Source organism: Camelus bactrianus, chromosome 3, assembly GCF_048773025.1.
Source record: "Camelus bactrianus isolate YW-2024 breed Bactrian camel chromosome 3, ASM4877302v1, whole genome shotgun sequence".
Taxonomy (NCBI): domain Eukaryota; kingdom Metazoa; phylum Chordata; class Mammalia; order Artiodactyla; family Camelidae; genus Camelus; species Camelus bactrianus.
The window spans coordinates 95,386,473-95,405,087 of NC_133541.1; the positions used below are offsets into that span (position 1 = coordinate 95,386,473).

The 18,615-nt window shown below is 33.1% G+C and overlaps 1 protein-coding gene across 3 annotated transcripts in view; it reads left to right on the forward strand.

The window, feature by feature from the left end:
- SEC24A (SEC24 homolog A, COPII coat complex component) overlaps positions 1–18,615 on the forward strand; it is a 62,064-nt gene that overhangs the window by 36,779 nt on the left and 6,670 nt on the right. For 2 of the 3 annotated variants that reach the window (XM_074360688.1, XM_074360689.1), the window contains 8 exons: positions 2,787–2,842; positions 3,929–4,135; positions 4,948–5,068; positions 5,406–5,564; positions 10,797–10,970; positions 13,608–13,718; positions 15,761–15,936; positions 17,993–18,130. In XM_074360688.1, coding sequence (XP_074216789.1) covers positions 2,787–2,842; positions 3,929–4,135; positions 4,948–5,068; positions 5,406–5,564; positions 10,797–10,970; positions 13,608–13,718; positions 15,761–15,936; positions 17,993–18,130 — 1,142 coding nt within the window. Of the gene's footprint in view, positions 1–2,786; positions 2,843–3,218; positions 3,902–3,928; positions 4,136–4,947; positions 5,069–5,405; positions 5,565–10,796; positions 10,971–13,607; positions 13,719–15,760; positions 15,937–17,992; positions 18,131–18,615 lie in introns of those variants that run through there. The other variant, XM_074360690.1, reaches the window with a different exon arrangement.

An 18,615-nucleotide genomic window follows, 5' to 3' on the forward strand; every position in this document is an offset into this window, starting at 1 on the left:
TGCTCAGTGAAATAAGCCAAATGCAAAAGGACAAAAGTTGTATGATTCTGCTTGTATGAGTGGATGAATTCTTAGAGACAGAAAGTAGATTATGAGTTACCAGGGGTTTAGGAGAAGGGGAAAATTATTTAATGGGTACGGAGTTTCTGTTTAGGATGATGAAAATGTTCTGAAAATATATAATAATTACACAACATTATGAATGTACTTAATACCACTGAACTGTACACTTAAAAATGGTTAAGGTGATCGATTTTGCATATTGTGTATATTTTACTGTAGTTTAAAAAATTAACTCACAATAGATCATAGACCTGCATGTGAGACTAAAACTATTAGAAGAAAACATTGGATTAAGTCTTTGTGACCTTGAATTAGGCAGTGATTTCTTAGATATAACACCAAAAGCACAAATAAGAAAAGAAAAAAAAATAGATAAACTGGGCTTCTTAAAAATTAAAAACTTTCATGTTTCAAAGGATACCATCAAGAAAGTAAAAAGACACCCACAGAATGAGAGAAAATATTTGCAATATATCTGATCAAAGTACGTATCTAGATTATGTAAAGAACTCCTACAATTTAACAATAAAAGCACAGCCTAATTAAAAAAATAGCCAAAGGATTTGAATAGACATATCTCTATTCAGTACACCATATTCAGTATAATGTATATTCAGTTGGCTGGTAAACACTTGAAAAGATGTTCCATAACATGAGTTATCTGGGAAATGCAAGTGAAAACCACAATGAAATGCCACATCACACTAGTTAAAAAATTCTCAAACACAAATCGAAAATTTTTTGTTGCTCTGGGCTTGTCTGTGAATGACCATGAAAGTTCCATGAGTATTGGTTTTGGGGTTACAAATAAATTTTAATGAGTAGGAAATTTCACAAATACATAATCTACAAATAATGAGGATTAACTGTACACCTTTAAAATGCAGTAGTTAAAGAGCCCCCTTCTGTCATGGTTGTTCTAAGTCTCACAACAGATCAGCCAATTCATTCATTCATTCATTCATTCCCTACCTAATCTGTCTACTTACTTGGCATAAAATAAAATCACTGAGCAGGTGATTCTGATGATGAGCCAAGTTGTGAATTTATGATGTTGTCCAGCCTTTCAATTTTATACATAAGCTGATAAATGGAATATCCCTTACTGGATGTCACATAGCAAACATTTTTAAAAAGGACAATAACAAGTATTTGCAAAGATGTGGAGAAATTGGAGCCTTCATTGACTACTAGTAGGAATGGAAAATGGTACAGCCATTAGGGAAAACAGTCTATCAGTTCCTTTAGAAGTTAAACGTAGAGTCATCATATAACCCAGCAATTTCACTCAATACAATGCTCAAGAAAATTAAAAACTTTTCCACACTGTAAGTCAACTGTAATTCAATTTTTAAAAAATTCTTAAATATGAGTTATTAAAAAACAAAAGAAAACAGAACATGTCCACACAAAAATGGGTGCATGAATGTTTGTAACAGCACGGCCAAAAAGTGGAAACAACCCAAATGCCCCTCATTTGATGAGTGGATAAATGAAATATATCCATACAATGAAATGTTTTGTTATGCAGCAATAAAACTGAATAAAGTACTGATAGATGCTACAACATGGATGAACCTCGAAAACATTATACTAAATGTAAGAAGCCAGTCACAAAGGACCTCATACTGTGACTCCATTAATCTGAAATGTCCAGGAAGGGCAAATCCAGAGACGGGAAGACTAGCAGCTGCCTAGAGCTGTGGGAGTTGGTGGGAAAATGAGGAGTGACTGCTAATCGGTATGGAGTTTCCTTCTGGGATGATGAAAAGGATGTAGAATTAGATAGTGGTGATGGTTGTGCAACTCTGTATGTGTTAAAAAAAATCACTGAATTGTGTATTCTACAAGGATAAATTTTGTAGTATGTGAATTATATCTCAATAAAACTTTTAAATCTTTTTAAAGAAAAAGAAGAAATCCAAACAGTGGACAGTAGATTTTTTTACATGACAACGAAAGTAAATATTTAATGTTTCAAATTATTTGTTGGTGTTTTATAAACATTATGATGAGCTTTAATTTTTGTAATAAAAAATAAATAGTACAAAAGTGTGAAACATTTTTTGAGGAAGTGAGACTCCTTATAGTGCTCCACCATCACCTACATTTCCTTCTCAGTTTACTTTCTTCAGAGGAAGGGCATTTAATTCCTAAGAGTAAATTTGAATCCTGAGATGCTCATCTGATGTGGCCAGTTGATATACCTTCTGATTCACTTGTTTTATAGTTCCATAAGTAGAATGGGGGCCTTATTTATGACAGAGTATCTGCTTTTTGAATGACAGAGCTGTTGGTGGGCTATATTCTGTGTCAAGACATAGAATTCTTGTGTGTCATCTTAGTCAACATTTTTTTTTTTTAATGCCAAGAGTGTTTCTTTGGCTGGCTTCTGGGGCTAAGCAATTCTAAAGCAGGATTCTAAATTGTTGTCTTTAATTTAAGAAGCAGAGCAATTGTCCAAACCCTTACTGAGTGCTTATGCATCAGTATTTTCTATTTGAGAGGCTGTTTACTTTTTATATGGTAACAAATAAGTTGTAATGAAAACCTAAATCATTGCTCTTTTGTTGACTCTTTGAACATATGTAGACATTGCTGTAAAAGTGGTGGAGGTGGCTTTTCTCTAAGTATGGGGGTGGTTAACTATATCAGTGTTACGTATTTGGAACACCTTTAACAATCAAGTTTTGTTTAAAAGAAATATTTCTTTATTCTTTCAGATGTTTTTATACCTATGCCTGAGAACTTATTAGTAAATTTAAATGAAAGTAAAGAGGTAAGGGACACTTTCCTATCTGACATGTTTAATTGAAATGTTGAAGGATTATATTTTTGAAATTAACTTTAAGTAGACTTTTTCTTCTTTCTGTGACATTTCTAAGATGTGTAGCATTTTATATTTGCTGTTAGTTAAAATTCATCAGATAAACAGCTTTTAAGTTTGCCCTTGAACTGATTGTTTTTAAGTTTAATATATCAATTTGTAGTAGGGTAGAAGATAAGCCTATTCCATAAAGGAGGAAAACCTGAAGGAAACCTGCCTTGCCAGCCATTTGGGAAATTGGGAGGGTTGCTGAGATAAGCTTCTGGTCACTACATAGAAGCACTTTAGCTAGGCTGCTTTCAGTGCCCTTTGCTTTTCTGATTCACAGAGTGTCATTGGGGTCAGTTCAGAAGAAACTCTTATTACCTGCCTGGAAATTGCCATGACATAATACAGTGAGAGGTGAACAGAATGTGTCTGAAGGGGGGATGTTGTCTACCCTGTACATGCATATATGCCGTAGGGGTAACATTTTAACTAGCAAGTCTATGGTCTCAGCTGTTGGCAACGGTGACTTCGCCATACTGCGAAGTATTTTTTTTCCCATTAACTCTTTTTATTTGTACAACCTAACCTGAATAGGTAGCTGTTTTTGTTTTTCTTTTGTAGTGATATTACTAGTTGGCAAATTTACTGGCTATCTTAGATTTTGCAATGGGGAAGAGTTAAACTCACTTTGGAACTGAAAAGAATAAAGTGTGTAGAGGTGATTGAGAAGGCCATATTTCATGGCATTTAAATAAATCAAATCTCTAAACTGATGGTTCTTTTGGATACACTTTGGACTTATAGTCTTGCTGGACTACTGCATGTGCAAGAACTGTAAGGCCCCAATTTTGATTTGTCTTGCTTGCCAATTTATAATGTTGACTTAAAATGGCTTTCTTGTCATTTGACCAACTTCATTGTTTACTGTACTGTCTGTAGATTCTCTGACCATCATCATGACTCAGTGTCTTGTCTGTTGTATTAGTTACCGACTTACTGTGAAAAAAATTAATTGTAACACTCTTGAGTTTTCTTGCTTTATTTCACAAGCTTGTCCAAGATTTACTGAAAAGTTTGCCACAAATGTTCACCAAGACCCTAGAGACCCAGAGTGCCTTGGGTCCAGCACTTCAGGCTGCCTTTAAGCTGATGTCCCCAACTGGTGGTCGAATGTCTGTCTTTCAAACACAGCTCCCAACTCTTGGAGTGGGAGCCTTGAAACCAAGAGAGGAGCCCAACCAAAGGTCATCTGCTAAGGTTAGAAAATCTTATCAAATGTACAAGATTTATGCTGGTGCTTTGTCCCTTTGACTACAGAGCTTATTTAAAATTTATTTTTCAGTTGTAGAGAGGAGAGAATATAAGGAAATAGATAAAGCATTTCTCTTTTATGTAGATATTTCTATTTTATTACACTATTTTCTGCCTGATTCACCCTTACCTTGTGTTTAGATATTTAGCAGGCCACTAACAATGCTGTCTGCCTTTGACAAGAAAATTGGGCAGACCAAGAGAAGAAGCTTGCTAGGGACAAATTAGAACCTGGATGACCAGTAAAAAGTAGTCATAATTTTATATGTTGACTGCCATGGATTGCTTTTGAGCACCTTGTGTGTATATATCTCAAAAGATTATGCAAGTGTGACCATATACTATAATGATTAAGGTGTCAACTTTGGAGTAAGTCTGCCTAAGTTCCACTGGTTTTTAGATGTGCAAGCTTTGCCTCCCTGTTTCCTTATATTTATAATGTAAAAATATTGATAGTACCCATCTCTTATGATAGTTGAAAAATATTACATGTGAATTTAGAAGTTTCCAGCATACTAAGCATTCAATAGATTAGCAAAATTAGTATAATAGGTGTATTTCTTTTTTAAGGTAAAACAAAATAGAAAATTCTTAAGCAGTACATGTTTCTTACTGAAAAGAGAGAAAATATTACAAAACAAAAGGATTTTGTAGAATGCCCAAGAATAATTGTCAACCGTTGGTATGTATAGATAGGTATTTAAATTTTATGACAATTTAATCATTTAAATTTTTTTTCTCTTTTTAATGATTAATAGGACATTCACTTGACACCATCAACTGACTTCTATAAGAAATTAGCCTTGGACTGTTCTGGTCAGCAGGTAGCCGTTGACTTATTCCTTCTCAGTGGACAGTATTCTGATTTGGCTTCTCTGGGTAAGTTCTTTTTGATGATTATTTTTCTCATGTGAATATCAAAATGGTATTTATATGATAGTTTTCTAAATGGAGGACAAAGTGAATGAATTCTTATTCCCTTGGGAGAATTAGTCAGTTTAGTCTATTGTAAACCTTATAGTCTTGTATTCTAAACATTTATAATAGAGAAATTTTTATATTACTATTTAAAGGGATGAAATAATTATTTTTTGACAGTATTTTAAGAAGTTAAAGAAAGATTGATCCAAATGCCTATGGTTACTGGTATAGTAATAGAATGTATTCATAGTAATAGTAGTGGCAGAATTTAAAAGGAGTATGTGTTCTTTTTCAGGTTGTATTTCTCGGTATTCAGCAGGTAGTGTCTATTACTATCCCTCTTACCACCATCAGCACAACCCAGTCCAAGTACAGAAATTACACAAGGAACTACAGAGATACCTCACTCGAAAGATTGGCTTTGAGGCAGTCATGAGGATTCGGTGCACCAAAGGTGGGGGTCTTTTTTTTTTACATTAACAAAGGTGTAATTGTTGCTTTTGATATGAATAAATATGCATGTTTTCACCTAGTCTTATAAAATTTGTTCTTCTGATATTTTGTATTTACTTTGATGGACTGTGCAATTAAGAATAGAGAAGATACATTGTTGAAAAACTATTCAATAGGGACTATTTTGAATATACTAAAAACCACTGAATTGTATACGTGAAAAGTGTGATTTTTATGGTATGTGAATTATATCTCAGTGGAAAAAAAATCATATCCCCAAAGAAAAAAAAGCATATTACTGATGGGTTTTCATTCCACTTGACTGAATACTAGTAGTGGAAGATATTTTTAAAAACTATTTTAAAAAATTATGGTAAAATATACATAACAAAATTTACCTTTTTACAATTTTTAAGGATACAGTTGAGCGGTATTAATTACATTCTCATTTGTGTAACCATGACCACCACCCATCTCCAAAAGTAGAGTATCTTTTAGTTTGTATTCTTCTCACCCTTCACCTGCCATTGACACCTTGCCACATGTTGCTTTGGAAATAGTCTCACAGTTTCTTTCTTTCTTTTTTTTTTTTTTTTTTTCTATATGAACATTTTTTATTGAGTTACAGTCATTTTACAATGTTGTGTCAAATTCCAGAGTAGAGCACAATTTTTCACAGTTTCTGAATGCTTATATCGAGTTTGTTTTTCAGGATAAATGTTTTGTGGCTGTTAAATGTGATAACTATTTTCTTATGAGAGTGGGAAATTATAATTCTTAATATTTCATTTCTCTACATTATCAGCCTGGTTCTAATCTTTTATTCAGATTTAAAAATATTATTGCTCTGTAAGAGGGTTGAAGCAATCATTGTTTAGAATGGAACAAGTATGTGAAATATGTGGCAGAAAAATAAATATCAAAAGCTAGGGATCCACAAACCTGTCCACTAGATAGATACTGAAGTCTGTTGGTCAAATGATGTGCCAGATGAAGTTCTCTATTATCCATCACTGTAATAAAAAGAAAAAAAAGATTGATTGAAACAACCAAAAAGGAAACTTACATAATCTCTTATATAAGGTATCAGGTAAACACTTGAGGTTGCCACATCTCCAAACAGCTCACAGCTATTGGCATCATCCATAACCAATGAGTTACCACAATAGCCTTCTATTTCTGTTTTCTTTTTTTTCTAATAACTTTATTGAGATAAAATTTACATATCATATAGTTCACTCATTTGAAATATACAATTCAGTGGTTTTAAATATAGTCACCATGATATTACCGTAGTCAATTTTACAACACTTTCATCATTCCCACAAGAAAACCCTGTGCTGATTAGTTGTCACTTTTCATTCCCCTACCTAGGCAACTGCTGGTCTACTTTCTGTTTCTATAGACTTGCCTGTTCTGGATATTTCATATTAATGGAGCCATACAGTATGAGGCCCTTTGTACTGGCGCCTTACACTTAACATAATGTTGTCAAGGTTCATCCATGTTGTAGTATGTATCAGTATTTCATCAGCCCCCCAACTTTCGCAAAAATATTCCTTTTTATTTCTCAGTAGTTCTCCATTGTATAGATATACTCCATTTTGTTTATCCTTTCATCAGTTGATGAATATTTGGCTTTATTCTACTTTTTAGATATTATAAATAATATTGCTACGAACATTTGAGTAGAGGTTTTTGGACCTGTTTTCATTACTCTCAGGTCTATACCTAGGATATACTTGGGTTATAAGGTAACTATGTTTAGCTTTTTGAGGAATGGCCACAGTATTTTCCAGCAATTACACCATTTTTCATTCCTGCTAGCAATGAATGAAAGTATTGATTTCTTCACATCCTTGTCAATACTTATTATTGTCCTTTCTTTTATTTTAGCCATTTTAGTGGGTGTGATGTGTTATCTTTCTGAGGTTTTGATTTGTATTTCCCTATTCATTAATGATACTGAACATCTTTTCTTGTGCTTATTGGCTATTTATCTTCTTTGGAGAAATGTCTATTTAGATCCTTTTTCCATTTTAAAACTTGGTTTGTCTTTTTTATTGAGATGTTAAGAATTCTTTTTGTATTTTTAGATATAGAGCTTCTATCAGATATATGATTTGCAAATTTTTTGCATTTTGTGGGTTGCCTTTTTCACTTCTTAATGGTACCCATTGAAGTACATTTGTTTTTAATTTTGGTGGTGTCTCATTTATCAACTTTTTTCTTTTTCTGTTTGTGCTTTGGCATCATATCATAGTATAAAACCATTGTGTAATCCAAGATCACAAACATTTATAGTTACATTGTCTTCTAAGTGTTTTATATTTACAATTCTTTTATTTATTTTTAGTTAACTTTTGTATTTGGTGAGGTAGGTTTTTTACTTCATTCTTTTGCACGTGGATATACAATCGTCCCAGGACCATTTGTTAAAAAAAAGACTGTTCTCTCCCTATTGCATTGTCTTGGCATCCATGTTCCCCTGTTGAAAATTAGTTGATCGTAAATGTGAGGGTTTGAATTCTGGATTCTGAATTTTATTCTTTTAATCTATATGTCTATCCTTATGCCAGTACCAAACTTTCTTGACTGTTGTGACTTTATAGTAACTTTGAAATTAGGAAGTATGAATCCTCTACTTTTTTCTTTTTTACCAAGATTGTTTTGTGATATTCTGGGTCCCTTGCATTTCGATATGAATTTTAGGTTTCTCTTGTCAGTTTTTGCAAAGAAACCGGCTGGTATTTGATAAGGACCTCACTTAATTGGTAGATAAATTTGGGGCATATTGCCATCTTAACATTATTAAGTTTTGTCATCCAAAAACGTGATATGTCTTTCCATTTATTTAGATCTTCTTAATAATTTTTTCAACAATATTTTAGTTTTCAGAGTGTAAGTTTTGCATTTTTTGTTAAATTTATTCCTAAATGGTTTTTTGATATTATAAACAGAATTATTTTGAAATTTTCTCTCCTATAAATATAATTAATCCTTTGTATATTGATCTTGTATCCTGCACCCTTGTTGAACTTGTTTATTAATTCTAATAGTTTTTTAGTATTTATGTCTTAAAGGGCACATTTATTGTATCCTATTAATTCAAGATTGATAGACCTCAAAAATGATTATTTCTGCAGATATTGCCTCTAAATTAGGGGAAGTGTACATCCTAAAAGTGCTTTTAAGATTTTTCTCTTTGGCAGGACAGAAGCTGTTTTATATGTACCTAACTTTGTGAAAGGAGTTTGGACGTACAAACCAACCTATGCCCTCCTTCTAGAGTACTTAATTTAATAAATCTTTGTGGTAAATTTGCTTAGGTTTCTCTCTTTTTTAAATGATAAATTTCATTACACATGAAATAATATGCTCTTGGTAAAGCTAGGGGGGAAAAGGTACAGTACAAAAAGATGTCTCCTTCTCCTCCTTCTCCTTTTTCTCCTCCTTCTCCTCCTCCTTCTTTTTTTTTTTTTTGTTGGGGGAAGTAGTTAGGTTCATTTTATTATTTATTTTTAGAGTAGGTACTGGGGATTGAACCCAGAACCTCATGCATGCTAAGCATGCATTCTACCACTTGAGCTATACCCACCCCCACATCTGGCTTCTTTTTAACCACATCTATTTTTGTACATGCAGGCCTGCATCCTTTTTTTCTTGATTACTGTTATAAAGTTGGTTTTTATTTCACAAGCAAAATATATACCTGTTACTGTAAAAATAAAAAGGAAACATTATTGATAAACTAAAGTTCTCTTCTGTCAGCTTGTATGTGTGTGTTATTGCACTTTCACTCTGTCCTTTTATGTAAGTTACTGCAAGCACATTGCTGTGATACCAAGTTTTTCTATACATTTACATACTTACATACGTCTCCATGGAAAATATATAGAACAGTACAGTAGCATAAATAACATTGTACATGTTTTTAGCAAGTCTTGAAGATCTAATTTTAGTATATGTAGATCTGTCTCATGTTTTTTAACTTCTGCCTACCTTCAGTAGAATATACACACTACAGTTTAGTTATTTTCCTACTGATTGGCAGTGGAGATATTTCTGATTTTTTTTTTGTTGTGACAGTAACAGTAATGCTTATTTTTTGTTGCCCATATAAATTTATCACTTGAATGATTGTATCTGTAGGATAAATTCTTAGATATGGAATTACTAATGTCAAAGTAAGTATTCATTTAGAATTTTGGTAGATATTGCCAAATTGTCATCCAAAAAGTTGTTTGAAATTTTGAATTCATTTAAGAAGGTATCTTTTATCCCTCCTCCACTCTCACTAATTACTGTGTATCATCTAATGATTCTGCTCCCATTTACAATGTGAGGGTTGTTTTTCCCCATACTACCAAGCAGTTAACTCAATACTGACATTGTCTACCTCGAGATAGTGTCATACCCCACAGGTTAAGGGTTCAGTCTCACACAATTGCTCCCCAAATCCCCACCCTCCCACCACCCACGTTTCAGAAGCCAGTCACAAGTCCAGTTTGTTACCTGTGCTTCTGACCAACTGGCTTTAGATTGGAGGTTCCAACGAAACCCTCTGTTGTTTGGAATTACTGGCTAGTAATTCAGAGAAACATTTTACTTACTATATTACTGGTTTATTATAAAAGAATTTAACCCAAGAACAGCAAGATGGAAAGGTGCATAGAGCAAAGTGTGGGGAAGGGAAAGGATGTGGAGCTTCTGGAGCGTTCTTGCTCTTTCTGAGAGCTTCACTCTCCCCAAATTTCCACGTATTCACCAATCCCAAAGTTCTCTGAAAGACCTCATCTTTTTTGGGTTTTTATGGAGGCTTCATTACATAGTCATGGTTGATTAAGTTATTGACAACTGGTGATTGGTCCCACCTTTGTCTCTCCCCTCCCTGGAGGCAGTGGTTAGGGATTGCACTACACTTTCAGAACCTTTAATCCTGTGGTTGGATCCTCTGGCAACCATCCCCCATCCTTAGGTTACCTAGTTGCTTTCCAAAAGTCACCTCATTAACATAGCAAAAGACGCCTTTATGACTTTTAGGGGATTCTGAGGGTTACAGGAGCTCTGTGCCAGAAACAGGCAAAGACTGGGTATATATTTCTTATAAACCACAATATCACATCTAAACTTTTAAATTTGCTCTCTGCCATTCAGATAAGTGAAAAGGATAAAATGTAAATATTTATATGTGGGTGTATATAAATCATTTTGATGAATTTTTCTCTTCTAGGTCTTTCCATTCATACTTTCCATGGGAACTTCTTTGTTCGGTCAACAGACTTACTGTCTTTGCCAAATGTAAACCCAGATGCTGGGTATGCAGTACAGATGTCAGTGGAAGAGAGTCTTACTGACACTCAGTTGGTTTCCTTTCAGTCAGCACTTTTGTATACATCCAGCAAAGGTAAGTTTTCGTTTGTTTGTTTTATTGTAGCAAAAAACACAAAACATGAAATCTATCCTCTTAACAAAATTTTAAGTCTAACATACATTGTTAACTATAAGCACAATGATGTAGCAGAGGTAAGTTTTTTGATTTGGCCATGTATTTTATGGCTTGTGATAAACTCTTTTTCTTTGGAATTAATGATTCATTTCTGTTAAGCCAAAAGAGTATTCTTAACCTAAAGAGGTTTGTTGCTTATCCTGGTAAAGCCAAGATGTTTGGTATTTACTATTTGAAGCATTTTATTTAACACATATTTATTGAGGGTCTATTTAGTGTCAAGCACTGAAATATGTTCCAATAACACAACAGTCAATAAAATTGAATTAAAAACTGTTTTTTTTCATATTGCTTATTCTAGTAGGGGAGACAGAAAATAAAGAGGATAAATAAGTAAAATAACTGTGTTATGTAGTGATGTTAGTTAAGGAGAAACAGAAAACAGCTGAAGGGTTTAAGAAGGGCTGGGGGCCTGGTATTTTAAGATAGGGTAGCCAGGAAAGGTCTCACAGAGGGTGACATTTGAGTTAAGTTTTGAAGAAGCTCAAATGGAAAATAAACACTTTTTAAGGATATCATTTATTTAGTACTAATTAATTTATAATATGTTTTGTTCTAAAGATGATATGAAGGCTGGTTAAATTTAATTTTATTATTTCAAAAATTTACAGCTCTCACCCTCTATTTTGTTTTGTCCCCTTAAAAAAGTTTTGGAAGTGTTTCGCACTCTGTCTACTCACCTTTACAGCACCACCAAAATCTATAAAAAGTGTATAATAACAGATATTTTAATAAAACCTTTACAGAGTTCAGTTTTTGTATTATGATTATAAGGAGACTGAATACCATAAATGTAAAATGTATTTCTGTCTCTAGATAACATTTTTTAACAAAAGAACATCCCATTCTTTTTTTCTGCTCATTGATTTTTCTTAACCCCAAAAATCTCCTTGTGTTTTTGTAGTCGGCCTCTTTCCTGTCCCCAGCCCCTGGCAATTATTGATCTGTTTACTGATGCTATAGTTTTGCCTTTGCAAGAATGTCTTATGAATGGAATCATACAGTAGATAGCTGTTTAGAAAATCTGGCTCTTTCATTTAGTGCACTTGAGATTCATCCATGTTGTTGCATCTACAAGTAGTTTCTTACTTCTTATTCCTAAGTAGTATTCCGCTGTACCCAGTTTGTTTTTTCACTTCCCAGCTGAGGTACATTTGGGTTGTTTCCAGTTATTGGCAGTTTCAAATATAGGCCCTGTAAATACTTGCATATGGATTTTTGCGTGAGCATAAGTTGTCATTTCATTCAGGTAAATACTTTTCAGTGTATTCACTGATGGCTGGGTTGCATAGTGAGCACATGTTTAACTTTTTAAGAACTTGCCAAACTGTTTCCTAAGTGGCCGTAACATTTTGCATTCCCATCAGCAGTATATGAGAGTTCCAGCTGCTCCTCATCCTCACCAGAATCTGCTGTTGTCAGTGTTTAGTTTTTGTTTCTTGTTTTTGGGTTTTTTTGTTTGTTTGATTATAATTTCTATCCATGGAAATAAATCTTTGTCATTCTGAAAATTTGCCCAAGATGGATTTCTAGAATTGGAAATAAAGAGTGTAGAGATCAACTCTTTAGAAAAATCTTGGTATTGCCAGATTTGCTTTTTTTAAAAAAGAATTCTTGTTTTTTATTGGTTTAGTCGATTTACAGTGTTAATTTCAGATGTACAACAAAGTAACGCCAGATTGCTTTTTAGAAAGATTTTACCAGTTTGTGCCTTTTTATTTCAGCCTCTGATTTTGTGTGTGTGTGTATGTGTATGTCTATGTTTTTATATTAGTTTTGATCTAGAATAGAAGCTCTAAATAATGTTACCCTATTTTGCAGATACTACTTCGGCAAATAATTTGTGTGAGCTCCTCATAGATACGTGTTCATTAGTCTTCATGTGTCAGTGCAGGTTGTAATGTGGATATCCTCTCTAGTTTTTTTTACTTTTTCCTGTGATGTTCAAGGTCTTGCTGATTAGAAATTTTTAAAAGGTTTACATGATATTTGATATTTGATGGTTCTCAAAAGGTTTTCATTTTTGTTTCTTGTATGTATTGTTTTTTGTTGTTGTGGGTTATTACCAAAGAGAAAGTACTATGACCATTTGTTGATTTATTTTAAATTTTTTTTCTGTGATTTAAAAGAAAAGTATAAAATTTCTTTGGACTTAAAGTATCAAAACAGACTGTAGAACACATCTTGGAGTGGTGTTGTCTTACAGTATATATATATTTACCTAAATTTTTTATTATAAAAAGATAAAGTAATCAAAAATTCACTAAAGAGATTTTTAAAAAGCTAGCATGTTACCATCATTTGAATATGATCTCTATTGTCTTTTCAGTAATAACTTGAAGAAAAATAATTTTGTAGTGAAAAAATAAAAGAAATAAAACTTTATTCACTGAAATTTTCCTACTATCTCTGCTTACTGTTTGTAACCCTGTTTGGTTCTAAATTGAAAAGAAGTGATTTTTCCTAGTAACTTTAATACAAACTTTTTTTTTTGTACAGTTGTCCCTTGCTATCATTTGTGTGTTTTCTCCAAAGGTGAAAGAAGAATTCGTGTTCATACTTTGTGTTTGCCAGTTGTTTCAACTCTGAATGAAGTTTTTCTTGGAGCCGATGTCCAAGCAATTTCAGGATTGTTGGCCAATATGGGTAAGAATTGTTATCACCTATTTAAATGTATTGCAAGTAATAATATTTGTAAAATAGTTTTGTTTTCCTTTAAATAATTAGCTTTAAGAGTTCAACATTTTAGATCAGGTGTATATCTGCTAAGTAACTATTTGAATAAAACAATCTGTTTCAGATAACCTCATCTTTTTTTTTTTAATTTAAACAGCCTTATTGAGATAATTTCACTTTATTGAGATATAAGTGGTATAGTAATCTAACCCATCTAAGTAAACAATTCCATCGTTTTGAGTATATTTACAGATTTGTGTGGCCATCACTTCAATCTAATTTTTGAACATGTCTGTCACCACCAAAAGAACCTCATGCCCATTGACAGTTACTGCTCACTCCTTCTTCCCTCACTGGCCTTAGGCAACCACTAAACTGCTTTCTGCCTCATAATCTGCCTGCTGTGGACTTAAATAACCATGTTTTACTTAATGTCTCCCATCTCATATAAAGTTGCCTTCTTGAAATTTTTTTTAAGCCCTTTTTTCAAATACATAGAGCTTAACATCATTTTGGTCCTTGCCTCCTTTCTCCTTTAGGGATGATTGCCAGTGGGTCCATTTGCTTCAAACACAAATCTGCCTGTAATAGGAGTAATTACCTATTTTCTTGAATTCCCTTTTGGGAAAATTTTTAATGGAGCATAGTAAAGAATCCAACCTTGTGGGGAGGGCATAGCTCAGAGGTAGAGTGCATGCCTAGCATGCACAAGGTCCTGGGTTCAACCCCCAGTACTTCCACTGAAAAATAAATAAACCTAATTACCTCCTCCACCAAAAAAAAAAAAAAAAAAAAGACAAAAAAAAAGAAAGAATCCAACATCACTTTTTTTTTTCAACCTCACTTTAGTCTCATATGTTGTTAAAAGTTAAAAATCTTGACCTAAGAAATTTGAGGGTCATTGCCTTTATATTTTGTTGAACTAACACTTTTTTGTAACAGTATGATTATTATTATCTTCATTGCTATTATAAAAAACAACTACATATCATGGATTTTTTTAAAAAAATCTTCATAACTTGCTTGACAACAAAGGATTGCTCTGTTACTAAATTTGGTTAATCCCAGTATGCACTTTTTTTCACATTTTATCAAAATCTTTAAAATCATGATATCGTCAACTGATGAAGTCTTAGAGTTACTACTGATCAGGTAACAATAGTCTTCATACTTTCTTGCCTATGTGCAAATTTGGTCACAGCAGTTAATAACATCACTGCACTGAGTGTATTTTTGGTACTGTGAATTTAGTTATAGTTTGAGAAGTCTTCAAAACAATTATATTTAAATCATTATATATTATATAACCATTCAATTTTTAGTATTGAAAAAGAATTTTGAGTATGAAGAAAAGCATATAAAGAGTGGCATGACATGATAAAAATCATCGAAATAGCTCTCTAAGAGCTCTTTCAATAAATATAAAATAAAAATTCTCTGTGTTAAGAAAGCATGTGTATTTTTAGCAGAGTTTTTTTCTTTCAATGATCTATAAAATAAAATGGTGGCTTATAATTAATAACATCTCAGATTTGATGGAGTATAGTTTTCCCATTTTATAGATAAGGAAACTGAGGATTAAGAAGTTTAAATTACTTGCCAAATTTTCATACTGCTAGGAATTAGCAGAGTAATATTTCAACACAGGTTGGTTTGATTCTTCAAAGTATTTGCTTTCCTTTATTTTTGTTTTTATTTTTTATTTTTTGGAGTAAAGCAGGCTTTTACTGTTGACAAAATTACATCTGAGTTGCAAAAAATTTTTTCCCTGTATTCCCCCGTTCAATCTGGGCTACCACAGTCAGACAGAAAGCGTGAGGAGACTTTTCTTGTATCTGTAATGGAAAAAGTGTGTGCATTTAACTGCTATGTTTTGTTCCTTGTATATGTAATAACTTGGAGAAAGAATTTGTATAATTAAAAAAAAGAAAACCTATCTCTTCTATCCTTAACAGTGGGGTAGCTAAACTTCTGTCTTATTTCTCTTTTGTCCCTACCTCAACCTCTGTTAGCTGTTGACCGATCTGTGACTGCCAGTCTGAGTGATGCTCGGGACGCCCTGGTGAATGCCGTCATAGACTCTCTTTCAGCTTATCGTTCTTCAGTCCTAAGTAACCAGCAGCCTGGACTCATGGTTCCTTTTTCTCTACGGCTTTTTCCACTGTTTGTGTTGGCTCTCCTTAAACAGGTAAAAAAAAATCAAAGCCAGAAACTAACACAATAAAAATGTCAATGGCCAAAATTTTTATCTTTTGAACCACTAAACATTGTATATATAACTTTATGCTAGTTAAGTTTCCTGAGGACAGGAACCTTAACTCTTATTTTACCTTAAAGGATTTGTAACCCTCCCCCCAAAAGTTACAAAATACTAATTTAAATATGTACCTTGTTTGTAAGAGATGCTCACTAAGTGTTCACTGACATTATCAAAGATGCAAATGATGATCAGTTTTCTAGTTTTTCAAAACAAGAATTTTTATTTTGTTGCTTGACCATCACATATGAGACTCTTCTTATGACTCTTTCCTACTCCCTACAGTATTTCAGCCACATTTCACTTCTTAATCTTAGAAATGCCTTCTCACACATGTGTACCTCTTTCCACCATCTGCATTACATTTTCCTATCCTTGTCTTTGAGCTCAAATGTTCTCTCTCTGGCAGATGTCTTTCCTTCTCTAGCCCAGTAGCTCTTCATGCATGTATTTATTTATACAGTCTTTATTTTGATATTTGTCTCCCCTGCTTGCCCTTTGCCCATAACCCTGCCTCCTGAAAAAAAGAAAAAAAGGAAACTCTGGCCTGGTAGAGGAGGCTTATTTTTCCAGTGTTCAGAATATAATGTTCAAACTTACAGATTTAGGATAACCTTCCCTTGTCAAATTTTATTAAAAAGCTCATGTTAAATTACCTGGGGAAGCATCCTAGATTTTGGAATTAATTTAGGACTGCTCTTTTCAATTTGTATGCTCTCTGAACGCTAGCACTGACCTGTCAGGTATATGTTGTGTCTTTCAGGTGAGAAGGGCAGCCTGCTGTACCTTGATAGGGGTGGCTTTTGAATCTGCTTCTAGTTTCTTAAACTCAAATTATGTATTTCCACTTTTGAATATAATGTAAATGCATAGAGATTACATAAAAACTTAAATTTTAACATTTAGAAGTCTGAGCTCTTCCCTCTTCACGTCTTTCCTTCAGTGCTGTTTTTCATTGAGGCTTGCCTTCCCTCATTTCTCCATTTAATATACGACAGTGTCATCCTATCTCACTCTGACATTCTTTATCTCTCTTCTTTCCATTATTTCTCTCTATAGCATTTAGCACTGACATATCACATATTTTGCTTATTTATTATTTACTTCTCCCTTACTAGGAATTTTGTCCATGGGGACAAGGATTTTTATCTTGCTCTTGTACTACTTTGTCCCAGCATCTAGAACAGTTCTTAGTACATAGTAGGCACTCAGTAAATATTTTTTGGTTGAATAAATAAATGGGACTTCTGTCACCTTCCATAGTACTCTTTAAGAGCCTTTTCTGATTTTCTTTACTTACAGTCAGTGCACTTGTTTAAATTAAGGCAAGTTTTATTGCTGTTACCTCTCTTGTCTTTTTATTACTTTCCATCAGTAGGAATGCTTCAAATCTTACCTCAAAACTTCATTATTCTTCATGGAGCTAATATACCAGTTGAAACTCACTAATTATTAACTCTATTCTGCTAAATAACTGTCCTCAAATCATTAATTTTCTTGGTTGATTTATAAGCTTTATTACATTAATTTCTGTAACTGTGGGAGACACAAGAGTAGTTAACCACCATTAATCATCACCCAGTCTTTATAGAACACTTAGATTTTTGATCCTTCAAATGTGTCTTTATTTTGCTATCTGCGGTATAACTTCTTCCTTCACATGATGTTATTTAGTTAGATTTTTATGTCACTATTGCTGTATGGTTGATAGAGTGTTAGGTGTATTTCACCGATTAGGAAACAGATACCAGAGATTAAATGACTTTGCCAGGTAATTAATTTGCCAAGACTTTTACATGGGGATATAGCCACAATTTAATAGTTGTTGTGTGACTTACTAAAATATATTTTTGAAATAATACTTAATAGTAACTTTGTTAATTCGTCTGAAGATATTCTTTTAACAACTGTTATTTGCAGAGTTTTATATGTATTTGATAAATTCATTTTTTGCTGGTTTTTTTGTTTTGTTTTGTTTTTGTTACAGAAATCATTTCAGACTGGGACAAATGCACGTCTAGATGAACGCATTTTTGCTATGTGTCAAGTGAAAAATCAGCCCTTGGTTTACCTTATGCTCACAACTCATCCCAGTTTGTATAGAGTTGACAACCTCTCAGATGAGGTAAGATTGATTCATTTTTTTGTGGCCTTGAAGGTCTATAATCCTAATTATATTGACTCCATTGCAGAAATGAAGAAAGATGTGGGGAAGCTTTTTATTTTATTCCTTTGCTAAGTCTGTGTAAAGACATTTTGGTTTTGGGGAGCTCCTGAAAGTAGTGCCTTTATTTAAATTATTAAAGTAATAAACTTTTATTAAGTTTATTTCAGACAAATCTTTAGAGCAGATCTAAGTAAATGAAGAGATTGTCAAATTGGCCAAACCTATGATTTATTTAAACAACTTGATCTGAAAGGAGTATCCCAGAGTGAAGTTAAATCTAAACAACCCCAGTCAATGTTTAGTGTAATGGTGTTCTTGAGTTAAAGAAAAAATATTTAAGTTGTAACATTATTTTCCCTTGATTGGAAACTTACCTGAGTTAAAGTCACAAGCATGAAAATGTTAAATCATAATCTTTCTTTCTAACATGGTGATCAAGGTAT